Source organism: Lepisma saccharinum, chromosome 13, assembly GCF_977018435.1.
Source record: "Lepisma saccharinum chromosome 13, izLepSacc3.1, whole genome shotgun sequence".
Lineage (NCBI taxonomy): Eukaryota > Metazoa > Arthropoda > Insecta > Zygentoma > Lepismatidae > Lepisma > Lepisma saccharinum.
The window spans coordinates 47,128,128-47,155,212 of NC_139241.1; the positions used below are offsets into that span (position 1 = coordinate 47,128,128).

Below are 27,085 nucleotides of genomic sequence, written 5' to 3' on the forward strand. Positions count from 1 at the left end.
AGAAAAAAAAAAGGACGTATATCTGCCCCTAATTGAGCTAGAGTGACAGCGATTGCAGATTCGGAATCTGCACGTCAAGACCTTTCAATAGATTATATGGGATGTCTACAATCACATGCAGTTTTTTTGCGAAAATTTAAAATCGCCATATCTCTCACGATATGTGACCGTTCCGGGACTTTTGGACCACCCGGTATAAATTAGCTCCCTGATTCTTAAGTGGCACAAAGACAGAATCACAAGGAACTGGATTTCCAGTAGGAATGACCTAGTTGGCGCTGGACTGGCTACCTGGCTAGAAATTATGGCTACTAGGCTCGCTGCTGGTTTTGACTGGAACGTGTTCTAATTGCAACTGGAATTATTTTCTAGATTCTATAGAACAGCCAATCAGAACGAAAGTTTGGTCATGTGATAGTTGGCAAGGGAAAGTTTTTTGGATGTGGTTTTGCGAGTGCTGGTTGTTTATGTTCGCTCCTCGATTAAAGATATAGTAACAGAGATGATGTGCGTTCGTGTTCATTTTAGGAAATTATCTGAAGCGATTAGATTTGTACACGACAGATTAACAGTTAATAAAAATCTCTATTATTAGCTTACTATTGTATAAAATGTTTCACATATTGATTTGAACAAAATGTTTTTTTATGAATGTATCCTACGAAAATATACATACCCAAGTTCATTGACAAGTTTGTTGAGAGAGTGAGGGGGCGATAACCCGTCCTTCAAGAAATATCCAAAAGAAACAATAAATAGGTAATTAACACAGAGCAATTATCAATAACCACGCTCCTTTTGATGTCTAAAATTGACAGATCACCCCCATTGACATCAAAAGCAGTAGAACTGGGCTCTCCTTTCAATGCACTAAACTTAGCAAATCTCTTCGGTATTTCTACCTGTTTCATGGTGTAACTTGACTAATTCGCTCAAATATGCAAATATTCTAACTTGTTTTCTAACTTCATCTCTAAAATATTTAAAAGCAATTTTTTTTTTATTTTGTTTTGTCATCGCCGATCTCCCGATGACCTCTGATGTGTAGCTATCCGCAAACGTTCTTCTTATACTGAGATGACAACACTTACCGTGCTGTGGTTCTGTGTAGCAAGCTATAGAGGAACCACAAGGAAAGAAACCTGCGCAGAACCTCATCGCGCTGGCGGGGGGGGGGGGAAAGGACAAGGGGAAGGAGCTTCTCAGCGCGGCCACGTCAGTGTTGCCAGACCTATCGATTTCTAGGGAGAATTCCTTAATAAACTATTGCTATGGTATTTTACGTCGCTTTTGTCTCTCTACGGGTAAGTACGACAATATGGATGAATGAAAAACTGATGAAATGGATGAAGTGACACAAACACAGTGAAACGTCCTTGCCTTACAAGGTAGAAACACCGACTTCGTAGCGTGGGCAAATTATTTTATACGCGCGCGCGCGTGTGTGTGTGTGTGTGTGTGTGTGTGTGTGTGTGTATTGAATGCAGCAACATAGAGGCAGCATAACTGACAAAAAAAAGCATGTGTGTTAATAACAAGAAATTTGCTAGAGAAACTTTCATCGGTTTGAAAATACTTAATTTTCTATCCTTAATATACTATTGTTAAATACTTAATTTTCTACAAAATTATATAGCGGCATGGCCGTCCAGAAGGAAGTGCAAGGATGGTCGCCAGCCCCTTCCCCTTCTGGAAAACGAATGTTGACAAAAAAGTACCTATTATTTCAGATGTATGAGTTGATTTCAGTCACAGTAATTTACATCCATTATTATAATAGGGATGTAGGAACGTGATAATTTCAAACTCAAGTGGCGTTTTCTGAGAGGGCAACATTATTACGGGGCAATATGCCTCGTTTACCCGCCTGATAAAAATACATTGCTTCCCCCCTCGCTGGAAAAATTCTGCGGACGTGCCCTTGCCCCCCGGTGCGCACGCCTATGCCACCTCCGATAACGTAGTTCATCCGCTACTATTAGATCATCGGATTTTGTAGCAGATCTTCTGGTATCCCAAGGAACAATTTCCCGATTTTTTCAAGTCTGACCTGGCAACACTGCCCCGAGCACAGATAACGGCAGGGAAGATGCGCGAACGCTATTGACGAACGCTTTTCCTTATTTTAAGGAAAAATCTCTCAATAAATTTCCATGGAGCGGTTCACCGATACCTGTCTCGAGTTACAAACACACATTCTATCTCGTGTAGAGCACAGCACGCTAGGACACCCGATGTCAGGGGTTCGAATCGCAGTCAGGGCAGCATGTCATGACTCATCCCTATCTTCGCGATTAGTCAAAAGTTGCAGAAAAATGATGAAAAATGAACCAAATTACTCACAATATTTCTCCTCTAAAAATACTATATATATATATATATATATATATATATATACAGGGTGTTTCTAAAGGTCGTTTACAACGCTTGGGAGGTGATTCCTCACACGAAAACAAGCAAAAAGTCTAAGTTCCATTTTTACGACTGAGGCTTCGTTTCCGAGATAGGAGCCTCGCAAAAGGTGACAAAGTGAACGTCACACCTGACTGGGACGAATACTATAACAGATAGAGGCGGTTCCAAGGGAATCATAAAGGAATCGTATGTGCTCAGTCCGGAAGTCACTATGAAAAGTTCACTGCACGCATGCGCAATGGAGTCCTCAAAGGAATTGGGGATTTCCAGCAAGAACAATACATGGAAAGGGTTTGTAACGCAGCAAGAAGGACCGTGACAATGAGAAATGCGTTCAAGACAACACATCCCGACCTCAAACATCAAAACATGAGCACCGAACACAAAATCCGAAAAGTTGAGCACGGTTGCATACCCCAGTTACACGCGAGGAATGAACGAATCATGTCATGTGGCATACGAGAGACACATTACTCCACCAGGAGGAGGGAAAGAAAAACACAATATCAGATGATTGCGACAACGTGTATTTTTACACGCGACAACTACGTAATATCCCCCCCCCCACACACACACACAACAAACAGCAAATGCTACAATGTCTTATGCACAGACAGTGCGTGTCACTGTACACCAACTGAAGATGTCACTTTCACCACACAAAGGGGGTGGGGAGCAATACCAAAAGTGTTCGCACGCGATCATTGTGACGTAAAAGAGACCAGTTTTGGAAGCGCTGCACAGGCAAGTCTGGCTCTCGTAGTCTACGTTTGACTTTCATGACTGCTGTTCCCGCGAGTGGAGCTCGAAGGGTTGGTTCTCTCCGGCAGTCGTTCCAGTCGTGTTACATGTGCTGGGATATGATCAGCAGTTCGCTCTAGGTTGTCATACGCATTGAAGAGTACTAGTATGTTGTATTGAAAGAAGTTGACGTGGTGGAGTGGGCAAGTCAAGTATCGCTACAATTGGTCTGTGCTGTTCGTACGGTGATACGACCAATTTGTGCAGTGTGCCAGTGTTAAACAAAAACGATACTTTGCAGTTCCAGCTCCCTATTACACAGATGGCTGCGTATACGACCCAGCAGCTAGCAGACATGCATCTCATGTATGGGGAGGCACGTGGTAATAACCGTAAGGCAAGGCGTCTTTATGGAGAACGCTTTCCACATAGACGTTTACCGTCTCACACCTTCTTTCAGGTAGTGGACAGTCGACTGCGTAAAACGGGGTCAGTGTTACCACCGCGGCAAGAAGTTGGAAGACCCCGAAGTGTACGCACACATCAGTTTACAGAAGATGTGTTAACAGCGGTCGCAGAACATCCTGGCACCAGTACGCGAGTGCTTGCTCGGGCACGAAACACGTCTCATGTGAATGTTTGGCGAGTGTTGTCAGAGGAAGGAATGCACCCTTTTAAACTGCAGAAAGTACAAGAACTGTTACCTCGTGACTTTCGCCCTCGTATGGAGTTTTGCCAATGGTTGTTGCATCAGCTGGACACAAACCCTCACTTCGGGGTAAACGTATTGTGGACAGATGAAGCCATTTTCACCAGGATGGATGTCTTCAATAGTAGAAACAGTCATGTATGGGACTTTGACAACCCACATGCACTTTTTGTGGCCCATCACCAGCACAGGTTTTCAGTGAATGTGTGGTGCGGGATAGTACATGATCATTTAATTGGACCATACATTCTCCCTGTTCGCCTGAATGGTCGCACGTATCATGCATTTCTTAGTTAGGTTCTGCCTGAACTGTTGGATACCGTACCTTTGGCACTGCGGCAAGAAAGGTGGTACCAACAAGATGGGGCACCAGCTCATTTCGATCGTAATGTACGACATTTCCTGCATGACGTGTTTCGCAATAGGTTCATTGGTAGGGATGAGCCTGTGCCTTGGCCACCGAGGTTGCCAGATCTCAACCCTCTCGATTTTTTTTTCTGGGGAGAAATGAAAACCCTCGTATACGACACACCTGTCACATCAGCTGAGGACCTCGTTGCTCGCATCAACGTCGCCGCCGCGACTGTACAGATCGACCACAAGGAAAAAAACCTTGGGACGAAAAGTCCCCGCGGAGCTTTCCCTTCTTCCCTCCACCTCGGGCCATAAGGAAGCATGGTCCACTCTCCCCCTCCTCTACTCGCGGGAGTACGGTGCACAGAAGTCGCGGGTCTGCGCAGGTTGTTTTGCTTGTGGTTCCACTATAGCAGATACACCTGGCTTGTTTGCTCGTACTCGACAATCCTTGATTCGTCGCTGTCATCTCTGCGTAGAAGTAAACGGCAGACATTTTGAAAACCGTCTGTGATTATTGCCCTCGGCAAATCTCAGTGAGAACACTCTTGGTATTGCTCCCCACCCCCATTGTGTGGTGAAAGTGACATCTTCAGTTGGTGTACAGTGACAGGGACTGTCTGTGCGTAAGATATTGTAGCATTTGTTGTTTATGTGTGTGTGGGGGGGGGATATTACGTAGTTGTCGCGTGTAAAAATACACGTTGTCGCAATCATCTGATATTGTGTTTTTCTTTCCCTCCTCCTGGTGGAGTAATGTGTCTCTCGTATGCCACATGACATGATTCGTTCATTCCTCGCGTGTAACTGGGGTATACAACCGTGCTCAACTTTTCGGATTTTGTGTTCGGTGCTCATGTTTTGATGTTTGAGGTCGGGATGTGTTGTCTTGAACGCATTTCTCATTGTCACGGTCCTTCTTGCTGCGTTACATACCCTTTCCATGTATTGTTCTTGCTGGAAATCCCCCATTCCTTTGAGGACTCCATTGCGCATGCGTGCAGTGAACTTTTCATAGTGACTTCCGGACTGAGCACATACGATTCCTTTATGATTCCCTTGGAACCGCCTCTCTATCTGTTATAGTATTCGCCCCAGTCAGGTGTGACGTTCACTTTGTCACCTTTTGCGAGGCTTCTATCTCGGAAACGAAGCCTCAGTCGTAAAAATGGAACTTAGACTTTTTGCTTGTTTTCGTGTGAGGAATCACCTCCCAAGCGTTGTAAACGACCTTTAGAAACACCCTGTATATATAGACACACATATATATATGAATGGCTTATTGCAGAAAGGGATCTGAGTAACTTTTGCACAATTCTGAGAAAAACAAGAAAAATCGTATAACATTGATAGTGTAAGAAAGAAATGTACCGCTGTTGGCTCAAATATTCAGCATAAAGAATAATTAATTTTGCAACCCTCAATGTGCCCCCTCAGTATGCTGCTAGAGACAGTGGAGATGAAAAGGTTGTGCAATAAAAGTGGAAACTGTGAGAAATAAGACGAGAAATATCCTACAAACAAACGCCCGTTTGTCGTTGCCACATAAGCTAGGTTAGGTTAGGTTATATATGCCACAGAAAATTACAGAGTCATCAAAAAATGACAGTGTACTGCACTTTCTGGACTTTGTTGTCGGTGTTTGAAGTACAAGCTCATACATGCATGTGTTATTCTACATCTGAGTCTGTTTCATTGGCGCGTGTAGTGCCACTGAAGAATATCTTCATAAAATCCTTTGACGTCGTCTGGTACATAGGACAAGGCAGTTCATAATGTCCTTCAATTTAGTAAGCTTGATCGGCATACGTGGAACTGGGAACGTACGTGGCGTAGGAATTACAATTCTTGCACCTTTGGACAGATAGAAGGTGTAGGCCTCCCCGATGGCACAGTGGTAGCGTCGTCGCCTTGTAATCAAGGGGTCCCGGGTTCGATACCCGGTGGAGTTCGTGGTTCGGATCCCACTTTTAACTGTAGGTCCAGTCCCGATTAGCCTTACTGTGCATAAAGCGGACTTAAAACTCCAACTCAATCAATCAATCAGATAGAAGGTGTAAGACCTCAAACCTTTGATGAATTCGAAAACTTTGACAGTATCCTTATGTTAAATACAGTATTCAAAGTAATGATACTTGGAAATCTGAAAATACTGCCTATTCTTGTAGGAACACATGGTTGTTTTCACAGATGCCACATTTTTTTTGTAGACATGAGGCCACCACGTTGGGAAACCAATAATGTTACTGGTGTCAATAAGTTTGACAGTATTTTTACCGCCCGAGCTGCATTACAGATTAGAGTACACAGTTCGTACAACGTATAAATACGGCTAAGTTTATTGCAGAAAAGGACCCGAGTAAGTCACTCAGGTACCTTTCTGCATTAAAGTACACTTTTCACTGTGCATTTTCTTGGCTATAGCCTCGGGAGAATGACGTCCTTTCTGCACTAAAAGATGTGTCTGTAACTAGGAAAATAAAAAATACCATTAACTCCGATACCTCAAAAACGTGACTCAGGTCCCTTTCTGCAATAAGCCAATCATATATATATATATATATATATATATATATATATATATATATACACACACACACACACACACACACACACACACACACACACATATATATATATATACACGGTATAGGCCATATGTACAGAGTGCCACCGCATAAACTTTCAAACTAATTTTGGAAAACAACTTTTGTAACGACGCGTTTCTCTTTTCTTTTTTTTTTTTCATTTTGAAACCTCGGAAAACAGCATTTATCCTGGGAGAATGCTTTGATTTAATTTATTTTATTTCGCTTTTCTTCCACTTTTGACTAATTGCGAACATGGGGATGAATGATGATGTGATGAAATTGATGAATGGACACTCACAAATACGCATGTCCAGGCCGGAATTGGAAACCGGGACGCGATGTGCTAACTACTCCGACAGGAGACCCGGCCCCGACTGTATGAAACCACACTACACGTCACTAATTGTATTTACTTTCCAACTGCGACTGCAATAGCGAATAAGAAAATAGGTGGGATAACTATATTCTTGGCATGTTTGAATAAACTGCATGGTAAAGTAATAACACGTAAATTAGAGTTTACCAGCAGGCTCGGCCCAGGGCCGCCGTTAGGGAACGCGAGGCCCTGTGCGAACAACAGGGTGTCCCACGAACGGCGCAACTGGGAATTAAGAGGGGCGTTACTTTGTAACCGAAACCTGTACATACATAAGTCATACACCAAATGTTAGCCCTGTCCAAGTAGATATTTTTAAACATAGAAACAACAAACGGGGTGCAGTGTTGTTCATGCAGTGTTGCCAAATGTAAGTGAAAGTGTAAATTTATTTTTCCACAAAGCATGGAAAATTGCATGTCAAACATTCGTACGGAAATTTGGACCTCAATTTCCACCTTGGGTAGGTGGACTATTTCACCATCTATAGTTCAGAGAAGAAAACCGATCGTTTTCGCGTATAGCCAATCCTGAAATGCCTCGTAAAGGCGTACCGGTCCAAATGGGTGTTTAAAAAAAATATGAGGTACAGTGGCAACACTGTTGATGTTTGAAGGCAACAAAAGGTGATATGTAATGTTAAAGTATCGGTAACATCCGTTTCTCGCAAAATTCTTCTCTAACGCCAACCTAGTTATTAGAAGTGTGTAAGCAGGAGCGCGCGTTCGCAGTATAGCCCTTTAGCACGAATAAAATTTAAAATTTGGCAATCAGCTTTTCTTAATGACTTTCGCTGATTGAGACCTTGTTTTAGTAATACAAGCCCTAGGAAAAAAAAATATCCTCTGTGTTCACAGCCATGTACTGTAAATTTACCCTTCTTGTTGATATGCATTTTTTCTGCCAAAAAATTCGCTAAATACGGAAAGGGGATCATGACAGCCAGAGTCGGCCTTGGGGGGTTGAAACTCGGGCACTCACCCGAGGCCCCGCGCTCCAGGGGACACCTCGCTACATAAAAATAATAGTTTGTACGCGTTTTTTTACAAGTTTATAGGATGCTGGTGCTTCCAATTAAGTAACTAATCTGACATAACCTGCATTCGTATCTTATTTTGACATACTTAAACATGTCCAATATTACTGAAATCACAAACAAGGTAGCTACTACATTAAGATAGTGTTCCAAATATTTGCATCAAAAACGCTTAACATATATTGTTTGTTTACTTATAGAATGACATATGATAAATACTTTTTTAAGGAAAAAATGCAAATTCACTAGTGTCAAAATTCAATGAAAAGTAAAGAAAACAATTATGCTATTGGATATGATTAAATATTGCCTCTGACTACCATGCAAGAGACTCGGGTTCGATCCCGGCGGGGGTGAACCGGGATATTTTTCACCTGATCAAGCGGCTCGGACGCCCACCCAGCGTCGTATAAAGTGGGTAACTGGAGGAAACTCTGGGGGGTAAAGGTGTGGTGCTGATCACATCACCCCCACCTTCGGCCGTGATCAAGAAAGTGTGGGGCCCTAATTCCACACTCCCTATACGCCTCCATGGCGTGGTGCAAAGCACAGGGGAGAACTTTACTTTTTAGTTAAAGTAACAATATGATATTGAACATTCCCGATTTTGGAAATAAATATAATGAACGTCATACTACAGGTACATGAGATTGATTGAGTGATTGATTTGTTGTTTTAAGTCCACTTCATGCCCAGAGAGGCTAATCGGTACTGGACCTACAGTTTAAAGTGGGATCCGAACCACTATGTGCCTCCACCGGGTATCGAACCCGGGACCCTTTGATTATAAGGCAACGGCGTACATCAGAATGAAAACGAAATAAAAATGTAATAGTGTTTACATTATGATTGTAGGACACCTGTACTTCAGACTAAGGAACAAAAATGGAGAAAAAAATAATTATTATACGTTCCGCGAATAGTTTATGCCCCAGGCCTCGTAATGCAAGATTATGCTCTGCCAAATGCTTCATGACATACAGTATTTGTTTCAAGACCTCACGCTAGTGCTGCTTTTCCTGTGAAATCAACATTCCCTGTTGCTCACCAATAGTTACGTTTTTCCGTAGTTTAAATTCAAATTCGGTCCATTTTTTTAAGGCATTGAATTTAACATTCTGATATTTCATGGTTTTGTAGTCGATAGCTTAAATGCCTCCAATCATCGCAGCCTTCATTTGCCAGCATGCCCACCTTTCTTCCCAAACAGCTTACAACAAAAACAGAAAATCTTATCTTTCCTCCTCGAGTACACCAACCACCTTCTGTCGACAGTTTCCCCATTTTGCATAACACGCTTATAATGTCCAGGTGAAATGTATGGATTATCACAATTAATTGGGTAATCATGATTTATGATGCGAATAGGGTCCTTCGGAATGATTTAATCAAATTCGGAACTGTTTAAAACGGATGGCCACTCACCTGGATCTACAAGCAGAGTCGATCTGTCAGCTGGCTCAGAAGATGAACATGAAACATACTCCTCCTCGCAATTGGCACCTGGTTTACAGACGAGCTACATTTAAGGTCACCGCCACCACTTGCAAACACGACTTGGTTGACGTCAAGTGTATCTACATTATTTCAGTCTATCGTGGCAAAATTTGAAATGGAAACTGTATTTACAGGCAGAAATATTTTCTGGAATGCACCCTTCAGACTTTTTAAAAACGCGTCCCTGCTTTTTCATTTTTTTTGCCTTTGGAATCCAGATTCAAATTTACGAAATTTGTCCCGTTCCCTCGACATTCCTATGTAAAATCGCTATTCTACACACCCACACGCACTACCGTGTCAAACAAGAATGACTTGAAATTTGTTGACACTTCGGCATGGTTGTAAAATCTGTCAAAATCTGGAAACGTTCCTTCTCTGGCAGGGTTTGAGAGGCAATAAAAATAAAGTACTCGTATCTCCAGATCCTTACTTCTATTTCATCTGTGGGGGCAATATGCCGACCCAAGGTCCTTTGCCTGCCTTGAGAGGCCTGTTTCTGAAGCCCTTTTTTGGAAATGGATGAAGTTGTAAAATTTGACGTAAGAGGGGGGGGGGGAAGGCCGCGGAAGAAAAGACAGTACACCCCTGATTGAAAAGTGAAATAACCTTGTGTAATTTTTGTTGTATTCGTGTGTTCCTTATGATTTATTTTTGTAGGATTCTCATTTCATATCTAAGTTTGAGACATAAATACTGTCAACAAGTACAGTGAAACGCAATATTAAGGAACGGATATTGTCTTGCATGTTTCCTTCTGACGAGAAGTTGTGAAAAAATATTGAGAAGACGAATTTGGCGTAGAAAATTCTAAATTTGCCGTTCATTTTTCTACGAGAGTGCTATAGAAACGCTATTTACAATCTGAAGTGCTTGGAATATCACCAAATAAGGACTAAAGATTGACGCCAATCCTGTGTTCCGAATTGCTAGCCTAAAAAATCTGGAAATTACTATACATGCAGAAAAGCTCAAATGAAAACACAAAGAACATAAATTATTTTGCATTTCAGTGCATAAAAGTGTCAGGTAAATTACTGATTGTGCCAGCACACTTTTCTGCCTCTTTAGTTGAATCGTAACGATGATCATGAATGATGCTTATATAATATTGAAGAAGAGACACTCGCACAGGAACATCCAAGCCCACGCCAGGATTCGAGCGAGTGTATTTTTTTAGAATTAGATATTTGAATAGTACGAATTAAGAAATGAGATGACACGAGTGAAGCAAAAGAACTGAACTTATCTATAATTTTGAAATTCTTCACAATAATGCTGCTACAAACAAGTCCGTGGCGCAAGAGCAGTCTTAGGGGCACAGCCTGCCAATCAGCTTTTCTTTGGGTGACCCGTGGTGAGCGCATCGAATCCCATCGCCGCTATTTTCTGGATTCGAGACTGGAGCCCGCTACTGCTTCTTTTCAAGTAGCTCCTTAATTGTTCTCACGATGCTGGGTTAACACCGAAGTTTTGAGAGTTCATACTGGGAAACGAACCTGGGCAGGACCACTCGCACCAAACTCTAGAGTGCTAACCAGTAGTGGCGGGAGCCCACTTCACAGTAATAGGTACGCTTAAATTTATTTCTTTAATAACTTTCTCCTAATATAATCTAACCACAATTCATCATCGTCGGCACGATCAGGCTAAAAACAGAGAAATGCATTTTACATCCTTTGAGTGCCTATTTGATTCAGAGGTTTTGGCTGACTACATCCGCACCCCAACTCATTATTCTCGAAAACAAGAGCGTTACGTGCTTTGCAGTAATGGAGTATCAGACACGAAGGGTTGTAGTAAATAGCCCAGTAGACCTTCAAGGTTTTGATTCCGACTCTTCTTTTCGTCTTTTCGCGGAGTGGAACACCCTCAAATTTGTTGTCCCTCACTTTCCAGACAAATAACCATTTTATGATGTCTGTCCTCGGTCGAACATTAGGCAGGAAATCAGGGAAAGTTGGAGTCACAATTGATCTTGGTTCCTTGTCGGCGAATTTTCACTGGTGGCTTGACAAGAAAGGACAAAGTTGTCCGTTACCAGAAATAGAACTTTATTATGACGCAATTTTGCTTTTCACAACAATATATTTTTCTTCCTTCTATTCCAGTGCACAAAAAATGAGCAAATAACTGATTTGGAATACGAGGCCCTGTGCGGTGGCACGCGTCGCACACTCCTAACGGCGGCCCTGGCTCGGACACAAAGCAGGGCCGTCCAGTCCCGATTAGCCTATCTGTGCATAAAGTGGACTTAAAACCTCAACTCAACGGAGCGACTGGAGAAAGATCAGTTCATCACGGGTTTTAATTATGTGATCTGAGAAATGAAATATGACGTACTTACTGTTCTAAATCAACTAGTTTGTAAATTTTAAGGTGTCAAATTTGTTGATTTGACTTTTGCTTCTTAGCGTCGCTTTTATGGAACTATTGGCCAATCGCGACGATAAGAGTGAGTGATGATATGAAATTGATGAAGGAATACTCACCAAGACCACCCATGGCTAGGCCGGGATTCGAACCCGGAAGGTAGCACATATATCTTCTTGAATTAACCGCAATGCTAAAAACGTGTGCAGTAATAACGTAAAAAATTACATGAATTAGGAATCAAACACACGAGATCCAGTTTTGCAAAACCGAGAAAAAGAAGGTCGACAGTTCAGTAGACGCTAACCAAAGGATAAAAAAAACACGTTATTTTCTAAACAAGTGGGGTTAGGAAACTGTTTTGGAAATATTGGTGTGCCCAAGTCGGGGGGATCTTAAATCCCTCCTTTGACGCAGTATATGTACACAGAAAAAAAAACTTAAGGCAGGAAACGATGGCAAAGTGAGGGCTGGCTAGTAAAAAAAGTACATGTAACCCTTCCATCTCATAAATCCTGACCACGGCACTGTTTGGGGAAGTAAACGTCTGTGTAAAAGCCAATCAAACTATCTAGTAAATCAACTGCGGGATCTGGGCTTCGCTTTTCCGTCATGGTCCGTATGTGCTGCTTTGTTGCATATGAACATGTTCCATTAACCAACAATACATAAAAAAATCTACCACGAACAGGGATCGAAAACAAAGAAAAACGTAGAGCACAGAAACTCGGGAAATGTATCAAAGTAAGTTTTTGAACTTATTTATTTCTCTTTTGAGATATCTAAAGTGCAATTAAAACCACTGGATATTTATATAACAACATAATTTGAACTCTCTCGATGTAATAGTGAAAACATTCAGATTAAAAAACTAACACACGAATTAAAATTCATGGTCCAAATTCATTAATTTTCATCACAATTTCTTTCACAATCAAACCTGGAAATTAAGTTGTTTGAAGTACAGTGAAGGACACCATGCCTGATAAGCATAGTAATAATAATCATTTGTGGAAATCTTCATTCGGGAAACGTCACGAAGTCATTTGAAACTGTCAAGACCGATTGATCACTGTATGGTGTTTAATTCTTGATGTGGTGCAAATTTCGACATATTTCTTGCCGCCAACATTTGTTAACATTTTTTAATCTATATTTGTATAACTCGGTCCATGCGTGTCCACAGATTACTAACATTTCTTCATCTTCTTACTAAAGGGACATTTAAAAATTGGATGTGCTGTGTCAATGTGCATTACGTATAAATTCGTAATGCAGTTCAAATATAATTTTGTGATAATGCGTTTTGAAGCATATTTGTCAAGAAACTGTATTTGGTGTGAAGCTGTGACTTGGTAATAAAGGTACTTTTAATCTGGAAATAATAAGAAGTGAACTAATCCACATGCCAAACATTGTACACTAAAAAAATATTTGTGAATGATATAAGTTACAAGTCTGAAAACAATGACTCATTACAAGTCTTAATAAAAGCGTAGTAAACACGGCAAGGCAAATCATCGATTAAACCCGCAAATAACCGGTTGACACTCATCTACAATAGCCTTGTGTAAGCTCAATAAACAACTTTCGCCTCCACACGGAAAGAAAAACAAACACACTGATTACGTTTATGCCAGCAGCCAAGTAAGAAACATATTCTACAATGTATTGGCCAAACGTCTTCACATTCGTTCCAGAAATGACACTTCATTTGCCTTATTTGCGCTATGAATTCTTGATAAAACTTAACATGTTAAAATAAAAAGTGACACACGCTAAAGGGTACATTTCTACTTCCCTCACTTCGTGCAAAACTATTACACTAAAAACCAAAGAAAGCAATATACACTCTCGTACGTATCAACAAGTCAAAACAACATAATATTCGCGTGCTTCAGATGTATGTAATACAATATTGCAATATGATGGCTGGTGGAAGTTACAGCATAAACATTACAGGCTTTCTTCGTGGATTCGTGTCGACTGTTGATACACAACACCGATATCGTCTGTGCCGATATTAACGTTTCGTTTACACACACACACTTGCATAAAACAGCTAGCAAATTGATTTAAACGTCTCAGTGCTACAATTCAGACAATTTAGTGATCAAAACAAACTTTTCCCTTAATTTTCTCCAACTCTTGGACGTTCCGAAAAGTTTCGTGCATTATGATCGCAAACTATCAATAAAAGTGCAACTTGCTGCGGATCTAGCAAGTGCGCCTGCTTAGACGAAACTGTACAAAGTAAAGAACAAGGATTATTTTAAAAAGAAATCTTACCTGATGACTCTGGATTGCAAGTTTTAGCTGGTTCTGAATGTTACGAATATCCGCCTGCAATGGCTGAGATATTTCCATGCTGATATTAGTAACACTTTTGCGCTTTTATTATTTCACAACACTCACTTCCAGTGTAATATAGCAGACCGCTGGGCCGCTCCGAACCAAGGTAGCAAGCACAAAAAAACAGGTACGCTCTACATTCTTGCGCTGTGATTTTTTCTTTTACTTGTCATTGCAGTTTGTTATTAATTGGAGCTATATAGCAATATATTTTATTTTTATGATCAAAAGTTTACATAATTTATAAATGTATAACTTTAGAACAGGCTTATAAAGTGTTATATTGCGGTTTATATTCTTAGGCGCTAAGCTATGAATTTACATTGTAATTTGCCGGCAGTACGTCACGCCACTGCAGACGGCGGAAACGAAACGTATTTTGTACTTTGGAAGTTTACATTGGGCCTGAAATTTCATTGTCAGTGTGTCTACAACTGGAATAATGTAAGTTAAGAATTAATTCCCGTGCATATTAAACACGAATACTCCAAATACGTCCATCGTTATAATTTTAAAAGCATCAGTTGCCTAGAGTGTCGCAACAAGAACGACTATCTGAACGCGGTATGTTATGTAAGGCATGTGATTATTCTTTGTGCCGGAAAGTACAAATACTGTATAAGATGTGATCACGTGCATATATTTTAACCTATGGAAAATAATTCATTACAACATTTAGAAAAATTATTTGAAGGCAAGTAAACGTGTTTTAAAAACCTTGTCCGACAAGTAGTTTCTCGTCCAATATTTTCGTTGCTTAGTTACTGCTTTTTCTCTTTCGTACATTAGATACATGGGGGTAAGATGTAGGGTTCTTGTGGCAGAGATTCACGTAAAAAGTATTAACCTGGTTGAAGAATGTTAAAATATGTTCATGTTCCTTGTACGTTATTGTGAAAGGAAAACCCTACTAGCCACAGGTTCCTTACCTTAGTGTTTTTGAAGCACAGTTTTAACCAGGCTTGAATGAAGAGGTCAGTGACCGAGTGTACTAAAATATCAGCTTGCACTTTTACAATTAATAAATTTCCATGTTGGATGGAACATAAAATTTGTTTCAATATGTGGAAACCACAAATAACCAAGTTTACCTGGTTCTGAAATGTGACCCACATACTTGAAATTTCCTCACATTCCAAAATACTTTCATAGTTTCTTTTCATTAAATACTATAGTATGCACACATATAAGCCTTTCCCACCCCAATGCACCAATAAAAAGAACACCAAAGCTAACATTCCTAACATAATTGAAAAAACGATCGCAGTTGGGTCATTCCATGGCAAATCACCGAAATGGTAGTCGCCACAACATTTCCAATTTTAATAAAATTTTGCACAAATGTGTATGTCTGAGGGTATTATGGAAAACTGTACTAATTTACTATGCTTTGGAGAGATTTCTTCATTTTTACAGAAGAAACTACTTACTGTAATAAGTTCCTGTAGCATTGTCTAACATCGGGAAGGTGTTTTGTGGGAATGTATGATAGGGGAAATTCATGTTCTTTGTTGAAAATTAATTCTCAGACGGAGAATAGCCTTTGGTGCGTACACCTTCGTACATCATCACACGTCCTGATTGTGTTTTGGGCCCAAGTTCCTTTGGTAACAGTTTCATAAATCGGAGACACATTTCTTCATTTTTACAGAAGGAACTTCTTAAGGAAATGAGTTTCTCTAATGTTTCCAACGTTAGTCGAGGTATTTTCTTTCATCGTGGTATTTATTTGACTGGGAAATCATGTCAGTGTTTCCAATTCCTTTTTTTTAAACTATGCTTGTCTAACCTAACCTTATCGGAAATGGTTCGTGGGGCTATTCGTCAGCTACCCATGCAAATGTACAATTTGCACACGTGACGAACACGATAGTAGGTATTTTTCGGTGAAGAAGCTTGGAAATAATGATATTCGAAAACAAAAGAAGTGATCATTCGCAAAGTGAACAATATCGCACCGTTACGTGTGTTCGGTTGCACTTAGAAAAATGCATTATTTTAGTAGAAAAAGTGTTTGTTTTCGTGTAAAAAGCATAATGGCACCTTGAACTATGTTCCGCAATACACAATTGGTAAGTACAAACCATGCGATACACAAAATACCTGATTTTAATGTGTCTCCGATCTATGAAACTGTTACTGTTTCTTTTGTTTTATTTCGATTTCATCATGCTATGAATGCAATTTTTACGTGGTTCGATTTCGATGTACGTCTGTTAACACATACTGCAGAGTTTTAGCGATTACTTAAGGTTTTGTTCAATATATGCTTTCGTGGCTAGGCAGTTTAGGTTTGGTTCCCTTAGCATTAACATAAAGTCCCTAAATGCATTCTACTAAGGTTCCGATTTACTTCTACATTCATTCCCATGCTTCTACGATATTTGCTGTCGCTTGTCAACGGAGAATATCATGACCATGAGAAGTGCGTAAGGTAATTTTCAAGTTGTTTTTTTTTTTCAACATAAATAACTTTTTCGAGTCCAAACCGTGCTCATTACTTTAGGAAAGGTTCAAATTTTGTGTGGCAATCATTTCAAAATTCTACGATAATTAATCTTTGTGCTAGGAGAAATCATAAAACAATCGGAACCGTTACTGTGTTTTGTTCATGTTCATTGGGTATCCAGTGTTTCAAACCGTCTGTGTTTGCAACGAAAATTAGAAACATGACGTGTCGTGGATGCGTGGTATAATTCAGGTAAATTTTCCGTATCCTGGAAACGGATATCTTCAAATTTACAAATTTGGGGGCAGGTGACTCTGGCCAATTTCTAACATGCCTGTAACAGGGAAACTATAGAGATAGCCGGAGCGGAGGCGGTGCCGCAGTAGGGGGCGTAGGTCAATTACCCCAGGGGCGGAGCCCAGAATCGGTGGGAAATTTGGACTCAAAAATTTCAAACTAAAATAATTTTTTACTTTAAATTTCCCACCGATTCCGGGATGGATAGCCCCACGAACTATTACAATTTTCTTCGTAAAACAATGCGAAAAAGTTTAAAAAATAAAATTAGATCACATGAGCTTTGTTCACGGGCATTTCTTGGGTTCCGAAGGTTGTAAAACTGCATAACGAATGAAAATCAACAAAACACAAGCACGACATGCAATTATGTAGGAAGGTGTACGTGCCATATTGTGTCTGAGGCAAGCGAAAAGACAGAAGTACTCATAATGTGAAAAATTGCAATTACTTTGATCAATAAAACGTGAATACACCTTAAGGAATGTTCCGCGAAACAGATAGGTAAGTACGAATGTCAAAAATTGACGAAACGAAGGAGTTATAGGTGTCCGACGAATAGTAAATTTTTACCCGGATATGAGTTTCTCCAAGCTTTCCAACGTTCGTGGAGGTATTTTCTTTCATCGTGGAATCTATTTGACCGGCAAATCATATATTTTTCAATGGGCCTCCCAGATGGTGCAGTGGTAGCGTCGTCGCCTTGTAATCAAGGGGTCCCGGGTTCGATACCGGGTGGAGGCACATAGTGGTTTGGATCCCACTTTAAACTGTAGGTCCAGTCCCGATTAGCCTTACTGTGCATAAAGTGGAGTTAAAACACCAAATCAATGAATCATATATTTTTCAAGAGAAATATCCCACCGACGCACAATTGACATGGTTCCCGTACGTGAACTGCATGCTCCCCACGTTCAATGACGTAACCCACTGTCAGTATTTCAAATTCCTTTTTTTTTTTTTACTATGCTTGCCTAACTCAACCAAACCTAACCTAACCTTATGGAATGGTTCGTGGGGCTATCCATCAGCTACCGTGCATAATGGTTCGTGTGGCTATCTGTGAATGGTTTGTGGGGCTATGCGTCAGCTACCCGTGCATAATGTATATTTTCCACCGGTGACAAACACGATAGTAGGTATTTTTTGGTGAAGAAGGTTGAAACACTGCATACCCACAACGTGAGTCAAGATGTGCCCGCCATATTGTGTGTTCCAGAAGCGAAGAAAGGCATAAAAAAAATCACTCTATATGTGAAAAATTGTGTTTGTTTTTGTGTAAAAAGCATAATGCCACCTTGAACTATGTTCGTAATACACAATTGGTAAGTACGAATAATGCGAAACACAAAATATCCGATTTAAATGTGTCTCCAATATAACGAACTGTTATCTATGGTCATTAGTTTGGGCTACAGGACTGATTAAAGTTACAGTCTCAGTGTGCAGCGACGTGGTAACGTACAGTGCGAAGGTACGAGATAAATGCTTGTAGCGTATCGAAAAGAAATGACATGATTTCTAGTTGTATTATGTAAAAGAAATGTATACAATAAAAAAAGTTGAGTTTGGTGACAACTATATTAATATGTGGTTGTCTTTTTCATAACTGAAAAAGCGACTTCCCACACATATAGGCTATGTGGAAATCTATGTCATATTTTAAAGTGGAAGGAACTAAAGTGCAATCTTCATAGTTCTCACAAGAGCAGTTCCCAAAGTGTGGTGTTTCCACACTAAAAAGGAAGACTGCAATATATTTCCTTCTTGCTTAAAATGTGTCATGTATGTTAAAAATATGAAAAAGCTAAAAATAAAACTCTTTTGGTGTGTAAAGTTCCATATGAGGGAAAGATATCAATAAGAAATGAGTGGCAGTAAAATATTGTACTATTTCAACATGTTCCTCAGGAGAAATTTCATGATTGCACTCTGAACCATTTTCATAGAATACTGAATTATGTGTACTGCTGTTCTGCTAATATCTGCTTTCACATATAATGCATAATTGAGTTTTCCTTTCAAATATTTTAGGTTGCTGTACCTCGACCCATGCACTCACACCTGTAAAAGAGTATCTTCCAAAACAAAAAAGTTAATGCAAATTGTGAAACATTTGTGCATTTTGATACTTATTTATTTCATGTGAATTTCAGAAGACTTGTTTTCCCGCTAAATGTATTGTGTGATATGAGGCTGGCTTCTGGTGGTGTACCGTAATGTTTTGGTGAGAATAGTGGTGTCTTTAGATTATTTAATGTGAATAACAGTAAGATTTGTTAACAAACTGTACTTAGAGACAGGAAATAATGACGGACATGGCATTGCCTCGGGGCTGTGTGCCACATGAACCCTCAGTGCAGTGCATGTAGGCTTGAAGACAGACAATGCTTGTCACCTACATCACTACACACCAAAAAATGGAACTGTATTGGTAAGCACCCTGCCAGGTTTAGATCAAGAACTGTTGAAATTTATAGAGTAGGTAGTGTGGATAACATTTGTTTCCATCATGCAAAGGTTTACTTGCAAAAAATATTCTCACATATTTGGTTCTCGTTGCTGCGACCCATTTTCCTATCACAAGGGTCCTTGCAAGAAGTCACTAAGGACAATTACTAGAAACAGCAAGGACATATGGTGGTAAACTGATTCCTGGGCAAAAATTGTGTGGAAAATGTGAGAGACACGTGAAAGAAACACTGTACTAGCCTGAAGATTTGGGTAATGTTGATGAGGTAAATGACAGTGATTATGTCACAGGCAGCAGTGCTAGTCCATTGAAGAGACTGAATTCAAGTCTGCATGAAATACAAGTATCTCGCATGAAGACACTCATGTGAACAAAGAAGAGAAAAGGGAATAAAAGGTATGAAAAGCAAAAATGAAACAAATATAATCTTCTATTACAAAGCATGTTGCAGCAGTTTTACATATCCCTGAAGAGGCAGAAGAATCTGCTGAGGCTACAAAAACTCATGCTGAAAGCGACCTAAACCTTCTCATATAATTCAGCAGAAATTCATCAAGTCTTCAAGAGCTGAACAGCTTCAAATACTCACACTTGCCCCTCATAGGTGGCCAACAACAAAGGTTAAAGAATATTTCAACCCTACTGAGTACATGGTACGAACAGCCCAGAAACTGAAAGCTGAGAAAGGAATACTGACACTGCCTTCACCAAAGACTGGCATTGCTCTGAATAGGGATACCATTGATACTTGCCGCAAGTTTTATGAGAATGATGAAAACAGCCGAATATGTGCAGGAAAGAAAGATATAACTTCTATGAAGGTTGGCGGAGGAAGGGTGCATAAACAAAAGCATCTGGTAATGTGCAATTTAAAAGAGTTGAATGCATTGTTTAAAAATGAACATCCAAACTTGCAAGTGGGGTTCTCAAAATTTGCTGAATTACGTCCAAAATGGTGTGTTCTTCCAGGAGCAGGTGGAACTCATAATGTGTGTGTGTGTATGCATCTTACACCAGGATATAAATGAAAATGTGTGTGCAGAACATGAGGAAATAACATACAAACAGTGGGTCACGACAGACAAAAGCACACTCACATCAGTCGTACAAACAACAGAAGAATTCATTGCTACTTTCCTTGAAATAAATCCAGCCTTAACCAGCCACCATTTTATTACCTCTGCACAAAGCCACTTTCTGTCAACAAGGAAATCATTGCTTGCAGATGATGAGTCCATCCTTCTAGTAGATTTCTCAGAGAATTATGCTTTGTAGCCCAGGACGCTGTGGAAGGATTTCACTGGGAAAATTCTCAAGCCACACTTCATCCTTTTGTTGCCTATGTGCGGAATGAATCATCTGTTAGTACAGTTTCTCTGTGTGCTGTAAGTGATCACCTGATTCATGTTCAAGCAACTCGCATTGAAGGAACAAGAAGTCTTCACTGTTTCATACCACTAATCAAAACACGCATGCTTACATCTCACATATCCAGCATGACTATAAAAACTGAAGTTAGTGTGATATCTAAAGAAGTTCCCAACGTGCCGGTAACACAAGGTAAAAATAATGCTACACAGTTCATCATATGTTGCTTGTGTGTACAATTTGCAGTGGTGGTTTGGGATCATTACAGAAGTATCTCATGATAACAGTGAATATCGGGTTAAAATTTATGCACCCTCATGGACCTGCACAGAGTTTTACATGGCTGAGCAAGGAAGATTCATGTTGGCTTCCACACACTGACATTTTGCTCAGGATTTCACCACCTGGCACAGTTACTGGGAGAACCTATACTCTGGATTCAGCAACTGTGCAATGTATTCACACTCACATTGCATTTACGACATACAAATGAGCTGTTTTCAGTGAACTAAATTGACAACAATCACTGTCAATGTAAAATTATATTCCACATTGCAACTCTCTGATTGATCCCTTGAAATTACTTTCCATTTACATATTCCAGTTGACTTGGGATATGATTATTGGAAACTTCCGTATTACGGACATTCTACACTGCATGCATTTCGTATGTCCGCAACAGATACCAAATGAGCTGCATGCATTTTGTATGTCCGCAACAGATACCAAATGAGGCAGAGTGTAATTTTCATATTTCCTGTAAATAATACCAAAGTTCACGTGTTTCCGATTATACCACCTACATAGTGTTGCCCACCTTTCCCATTACAGGATTTTAACTCCTGAAATAGCCCCATTTTGCACTTTCTTTCCCACATATACTGTAAAAAGTGTCTGTAATTTATAACCAGAAATATGAAACAGCAATATGAGGTTGTGTGCTGATGAACCATACATAGAAGTCATACTGTGACGAATATAAAGACTTTGGCTGATTTCCTCAGTAGGGGGGAAATTAATAAACTTACCTGATTTTCTGCCGCACATCTTAACGACAGTGAATTTCAACCAATTCCTGGGCATACACATATAAAGGTAAGGCAACATCTACATTTTGTTACAACTAAGTATACTTTACTTTGTGCAATAAAGCAAAAACATACTTTCTATCTCAGTTCGTAGTTTTTTAACAATTATGTGAAAATGTCGGTGTCTTGTACTGTTTTTGAAGGATCACATTCTTTAGAAGCACCCTGTACAATATGTATTATGTTTTGAAATGAGATATTTCACACAATGATATTTCCTTACTAACTCTATACATGCACAAGAGCTTGTTTACAATCTGTTACTATGAGGCAACCCATTTTCGGACAATTCTGGTGACTTCCCATGGAATGACCCAGTTATATCTCAATGCACATCCCAATTTTCCAGTTTAAGAACACAAAAAATTCACCTGCAGGAATAACACCATAACTAGAAAAAGTCATACTAAAGCAGGATAGATCTGCAACTTGTCATCACCCAATACTCATTATAATCTTTGTATAAAGCAAAACACAATGTAACTACTTGCAACTTATTTCCCAAGTTCCTTTTGTTTTATTGCGATTTCATCATGCTACGACTTCAATTTTAACATGGTTTGATTTCGATTTACTTCTGTTAACACATACTGTGGAGTTTTAGTGATTACTTAAGATTTTGTTCAATATATGCTTTTGTAGTTAGGTTAGGTAGGACAGGTTTGGTTCTCCTAGCAATAAAATAAGGTCCCTAAATGCATTCTACTAAGGTTCTGATGTACTTCTACATTAATTCCCAATAGTCTACGATACTTACAGTCACTTGTCAACAGAAAATACATTGTCCATGGGAAGCGTGCATGCTTGCGTAAGTTTTTTTTTAGGGATGTGCCAAAGCCGATTACAGATGTATGAAAATCGGCCAAAATTGACACATCAGCATCGGTATCGGAATCGGCAAAAATCCGATATTTAAACCGGTACAGATTCAGGGTGGCGACAGACCTGGAAAACCGGGAAAAGTCAGGGAATTTGAGGTGTCAAAAAAAGTCAGGGAATTTCCTCTTCATTGACTTTTTTATTTTTATTTATTTTGACACCTCAAATTCGAACACACTTTAGAGGAAAATTGTTATAACTCGGGCACTATGGGAGCAATCTACTTCGGATAACTTTTGTTTTGCAGCTAGAACATCAGCGCATGTAACCATGTACAATTCAGAACGCCGGACCAAGGAAGGGGCTTGGGAACGACCCCCGAATTTCAATGGAAAAAACGTAAAAATCTGGAGTTTGCCCCTCTTCTCCCGCTATTTTGGGGAGAAGGCGTAAACTTTAGTATTCTTTTCAAAGAATGTACATTTCTCAAGAGAATGAAACATGTTTCATGTTCTTGGGTGCCATACAAGTTGAATAATAAGCCAAAATGTGATTTTTTAAATTTTTTTTATGAAAAATAGGTAATTTGCATTTTTTGAGGAAAATTGTTTTAACTCGGGCACTATGGGAGCAATCTACTTCGGATAACTTTTGTTTTGCAGCTAAAACATCAGTGCATGCAACCGTGTACAATTTAGAACGCCGAACCGAGGAAAGGGGGTTTGGGGGGCGCGACCCCCGAATTTCAATGGAAGAAACAAAAATCTGGAGTTTGCCCCTTCTTCTCCCACTATATTGGTGAGAAGCGGCGAACTTTAGTATTCTTTTCAAAGAATGGATATTTCTCAAGAGAACGTAACATTTTTCATGTTCTTGGCTGCCATACAAGTTGAATAATAAGCCAAAATGTGATATTTTTTTACGAAAAATAGGTAATTTGCATTTTTGGAGGTAAATTATTACTCGGGCCCTATGGGAGCAATCTACTTCGGATAACTTTTGTTTTGCAGCTAAAACATCAGAGCATGCAACCGTGTATAATTCAGAACGCCGAACCGAGAAATGGGGTTTGGGGGGCGCAACCCCCGAATTTCAATGGAAGAAACAAAAATCTGGAGTTTGCCCCTTCTTCTCCCACTATTTTGGGGAGAAGCGGCGAACTTTAGTATTCTTTTCAAAGAATGGATATTTCTCAAGAGAACGTAACATTTTTCATGTTCTTGGATGCCATACAAGTTGAATAATAAGCCAAAATGTGATTTTTTTTTACGAAAAATAGGTAATTTACATTTTTGGAGGTAAATTGTTATTACTCTGGCACTATGGGAGCAATCTACTTCAGATAAGGTTTGTTTTGCAGCTAAAACATCATAGCATGCAACCGTGTACAATTCAGAATGCCGAACCGAGAAAGGGGGTTTTGGGGGCGCGACCCCCGAATTTCAATGAAAAAACCATAAGAATTTGGAGTTTGCCCCCTCTTCTCCTGCTATTTGGGAAGAAGGTGCGAATTTTAGTATTTTTGTTTCAAAGAATGGACATTTCTTAAGAGAACGTAACATTTTTCATGTTCTTAGGTGCCATACAAGTTGAATTTGTTGAATATCACCACCTGACAAAGTATCTCACTACTACATGCGACAGAAATTGCATGGACTGCGACATCCAATAAAAATCGAATGCATAAACAAGAGGAGCTTTAGACTGCAAATATGCTGCTGAAATTTTATTACTCTACTGGCTCACTTCACCTTATTTAATGTAGCAGTGTTTACGAATGTTTTCTTTCATCATCCTGACGTATTACTGGTTTCCCACAAGTTAACTTACGTTACAATGACATTGCACTATTCTTAGATATCAAAAAGAATCCAACCAAATGGGATATATATTGAATACTATCACGAAAAAGTGAAACATAAAGCTGCATTGGTGAACGTTATAAAAATTTGCAAGTGCTTGCTCCCAACCTCAAATTTACTGCAACACTAGTATTGCAATGAGATTAACACTACTCTCTGTCCTGTCTGTTTAAACTCATGAGAGATGGCCATTAATCTCTCACTGAGTATTGTTAATGTCCAATATTATAATATAAAATACTAATAATAAATACGTCAATATTTTAATATCATATTTACTCGAATCATTCAATCATAAAAGCAAATCACTTTCTTCAAGAATTGACTTTTCTCTGCCAGCTCTGCTAAATTTTAACTTTCCATCTACTGATTTATACGACGGGTGGCCAGAAAGTAATTTCCAATTAGTAGGGACATTGATTTTTGGCAAATGCCAAAACCGTGAAAAATGGTAATTGCTGCGAAGTTATGTTTAGGAATGTGCAGTGATGTCTGGACACATTTTTCGCCCGTTTGAAATATCGAAATAATGCGAATTTGGCATAAAATGCCAATTGTTTGCATTTTTAGCGATTTTTTAAAAAATGTCCTAAAACAACGAAATATTCCATGAAATCCAACATTCTTGTCTTTTTTCTAGGCCATGTTTGTGTACATAGAACATGCAAGTTACTAAAGAGTAAATTATAGAGTTATACGTACCTGGAATAGATCCGACAGCCACATTAAATCATGTATTTCCCACGATTTTTTGAACTTCAAACCATTTGCATCACAGAGCAAAGTGGCAGGTTCTAACAGGAGATCGAGTGTGTAATTACAGTCACACGGGAGCCACATCTTAAGTACTTGTCGCGTGAGATGTGTTTTGAATTACCAAGCTAAGTGTGCACCATTGGCATGTGTCGAGCGAGAAATAATGCTCAGTTGTTAGGGCATCTGACTACCATGTTAGAGACCCGAGGTCGATCCCCTGCGGGGGAGAACCGGGATCTTTTTCACCTATTCAAACTCCTCCGGCGCCCACCCAGCATCATATCAAGTGGGTACCTGGAGGAAACTTTGAGGTATAAAGGTAGCCAGGAGCATGGTGCTGATCACATCAGCTGTGATCAAGAACGTGTGGGGCCCTAACTCCACACCCCTACTATACACCTTCATGGAAAAGTGCAGGGGAACACTTTACTTCCTCAAAAATCTGTTCCAACATATCAAACTGTCACCAAAATCCGTAGACCATTTGACCTACAATTTAAAATAATAGTTTAAAAGCACAATGTAGTATTACGTTTTGGTATATTTTTCAGATAAATTTTCTAAAACAAAATCGCGAATTTTGGGAAACATAACACTAACAAGTCAAAAAAGATAATGCCAATTTTTGGTGCCATAATATATCGGTACCTGTCACGTGAGAATGATTGTTTTTAATTTTTTGGGTGCATCGCCACTTATGGTCATTATGCACCCTTCAGTATATACAGGGAAAATTCCATTATCTAAAATGCTTACCTTAAAATTAAAAAGGGGGTATGGAAAATAACTTTCAAGATATCAAACTCTCACGAAGAGGCGTAAGCCATGTGACTTACAATTTGAAACACTAGTTTAAAAACGGCATGAAGGTATAATTTCAGATATTTGCCAGAAAATGCGCTAAAATGAAAATGTGAATTTTGGGAAAAATAACACCGTATAGTAAAAAATAAGAAAATACACCAATTTTTTTAAAAAATAACAAAATATCAAGGTCCCTACCGATTAGGCATAATAAAACAAGAATATCAGTTGTAATTTATTGCATTAGTAACAGTGAGTGCTATCCTAATTTTCGGCATAATCACCACCATTGTTCTGGCATTTGTCGTAGCATGGCACTAAATTTTGTATGCCCATGGTATATGTGTCTTGACAGCAAAGACTGGAACTATCTCTACCGCAGTGTAGCTGTCAAATCCTTGCCCTGCCAGAACCTCTTCAGTTAAACAAAGAGATGAAAGTCGGTAGATACAAGGCCAGGGCTGTACAGGGATTGGTTCAAGATCTCTCACCTGAAGTGATGCAAAGGGCCCGTGTGTACTCAGCTGTATGGGGTTGTGCACATTTAATTGGCCTTCCGTGAATTGTCTGCACCATCGTCTGACCATACTATCACTCACGACGTCTGCCAAATTTTGAGCGTGCAATGTAGGCTACATCGCAGTCGGTGGGAGACTGTATGAGAGCTGCAATCTTTAACCTAGAACTGTCCTAAAGCGTCTGCATTGCAACTGTACCAGATTACA

General features: G+C 39.6%; 2 protein-coding genes across 7 annotated transcripts in view; one reads left to right on the forward strand and one right to left on the reverse strand.

The window, feature by feature from the left end:
* LOC145997255 (PHD finger protein 21A-like) overlaps positions 1–14,553 on the reverse strand; it is a 121,869-nt gene extending 107,316 nt beyond the window's left edge. The window contains exon 1 of one of the 2 annotated variants that reach the window (XM_083134106.1): positions 14,382–14,553. In XM_083134106.1, coding sequence (XP_082990232.1) covers positions 14,382–14,459 — 78 coding nt within the window. In that variant the 5' untranslated portion in view covers positions 14,460–14,553. Of the gene's footprint in view, positions 1–13,032; positions 13,362–14,381 lie in introns of those variants that run through there. The other variant, XM_083134105.1, reaches the window with a different exon arrangement.
* LOC145997253 (nuclear pore complex protein Nup50-like) overlaps positions 14,553–27,085 on the forward strand; it is a 48,910-nt gene continuing 36,377 nt past the window's right edge. The window contains exon 1 of one of the 5 annotated variants that reach the window (XM_083134104.1): positions 14,553–14,571. The gene's annotated coding sequence lies outside the window, so the exon portion shown is untranslated. The other 4 variants (XM_083134100.1, XM_083134103.1, XM_083134102.1 and 1 more) reach the window with 4 other exon arrangements.